Source organism: Volvox carteri, assembly GCF_000143455.1.
Source record: "Volvox carteri f. nagariensis unplaced genomic scaffold VOLCAscaffold_17, whole genome shotgun sequence".
NCBI classification, from domain to species: domain Eukaryota; kingdom Viridiplantae; phylum Chlorophyta; class Chlorophyceae; order Chlamydomonadales; family Volvocaceae; genus Volvox; species Volvox carteri.
The window spans coordinates 920866-921630 of NW_003307560.1; the positions used below are offsets into that span (position 1 = coordinate 920866).

Here is a 765-nt window from a genome sequence, read left to right on the forward strand (position 1 = left end):
CAGCCACTCTACCGGAGTAGCGCTACCGGAAGGGGGGTCCATGACACAGAGCCTGGCAGTGAGTGCCTGCGCCCGGTGGCGTGTCTCCCTCGGGGTTCCCCCCGGTCTTTGTTCCAACCTGGCGCCCCGTCCTCCTTCCCTCCCTCACCCTCTGTCCCGCGCCCCGCCCTCCTTCCCTCCCTCACCCTCTGTCCCGCGCCCCGCCCTCCTTCCCTCCCTCACCCTCTGTCCCGCGCCCCGCCCTCCTTCCCTCCCTCACCCTCTGTCCCGCGCCCCGCCCTCCTTCCCTCCCTCACCCTCTGTCCCGCGCCCCGCCCTCCTTCCCTCCCTCACCCTCTGTCCCGCGCCCCGCCCTCCTTCCCTCCCTCACCCTCTGTCCCGCGCCCCGCCCTCCTTCCCTCCCTCACCCTCTGTTCCGCGCCCCGTCCTCCTTCCCTCCCTCACCCTCTGTCCCGCGCCCCGCCCTCCTTCCCTCCCTCACCCTCTGTCCCGCGCCCCGCCCTCCCTTTGCTTTCACGTCCTGCCTGGTTGCGTCCTCCTCTCCAAACCTCGCGTCGTCTCTTAATCCCCAATCCCCCAACAGACCGTGTCCGCGATGAAAGGCAGTCTGGAGGAGCACCAGCAGCGGTTGAGGGAGCGGGCAGATGTGACGCAGCACCTGAAGAGGTGGACGGAGCAGGTGCTGGAGGACGCGAAAAGGTGGGGCCAAGAGGCGAAACGGGCAGGGACAGGGGCAGGGACAGGGGCAGGGACAGGGGCAGGGAC

At 69.9% G+C, this 765-nt stretch overlaps 1 protein-coding gene across 1 annotated transcript in view; it reads left to right on the forward strand.

Moving 5' to 3' along the window:
• The window catches only part of VOLCADRAFT_80947 (dihydrolipoamide acetyltransferase), a gene marked incomplete at its 5' end in the record, with an annotated part of 6819 nt that overhangs the window by 3195 nt on the left and 2859 nt on the right, over positions 1-765 (forward strand). Inside the window, one exon of the mRNA XM_002950028.1 lies at positions 21-104. Coding sequence (XP_002950074.1) covers positions 21-104 — 84 coding nt within the window. The remainder of the gene's footprint in view (positions 1-20; positions 105-765) is intronic.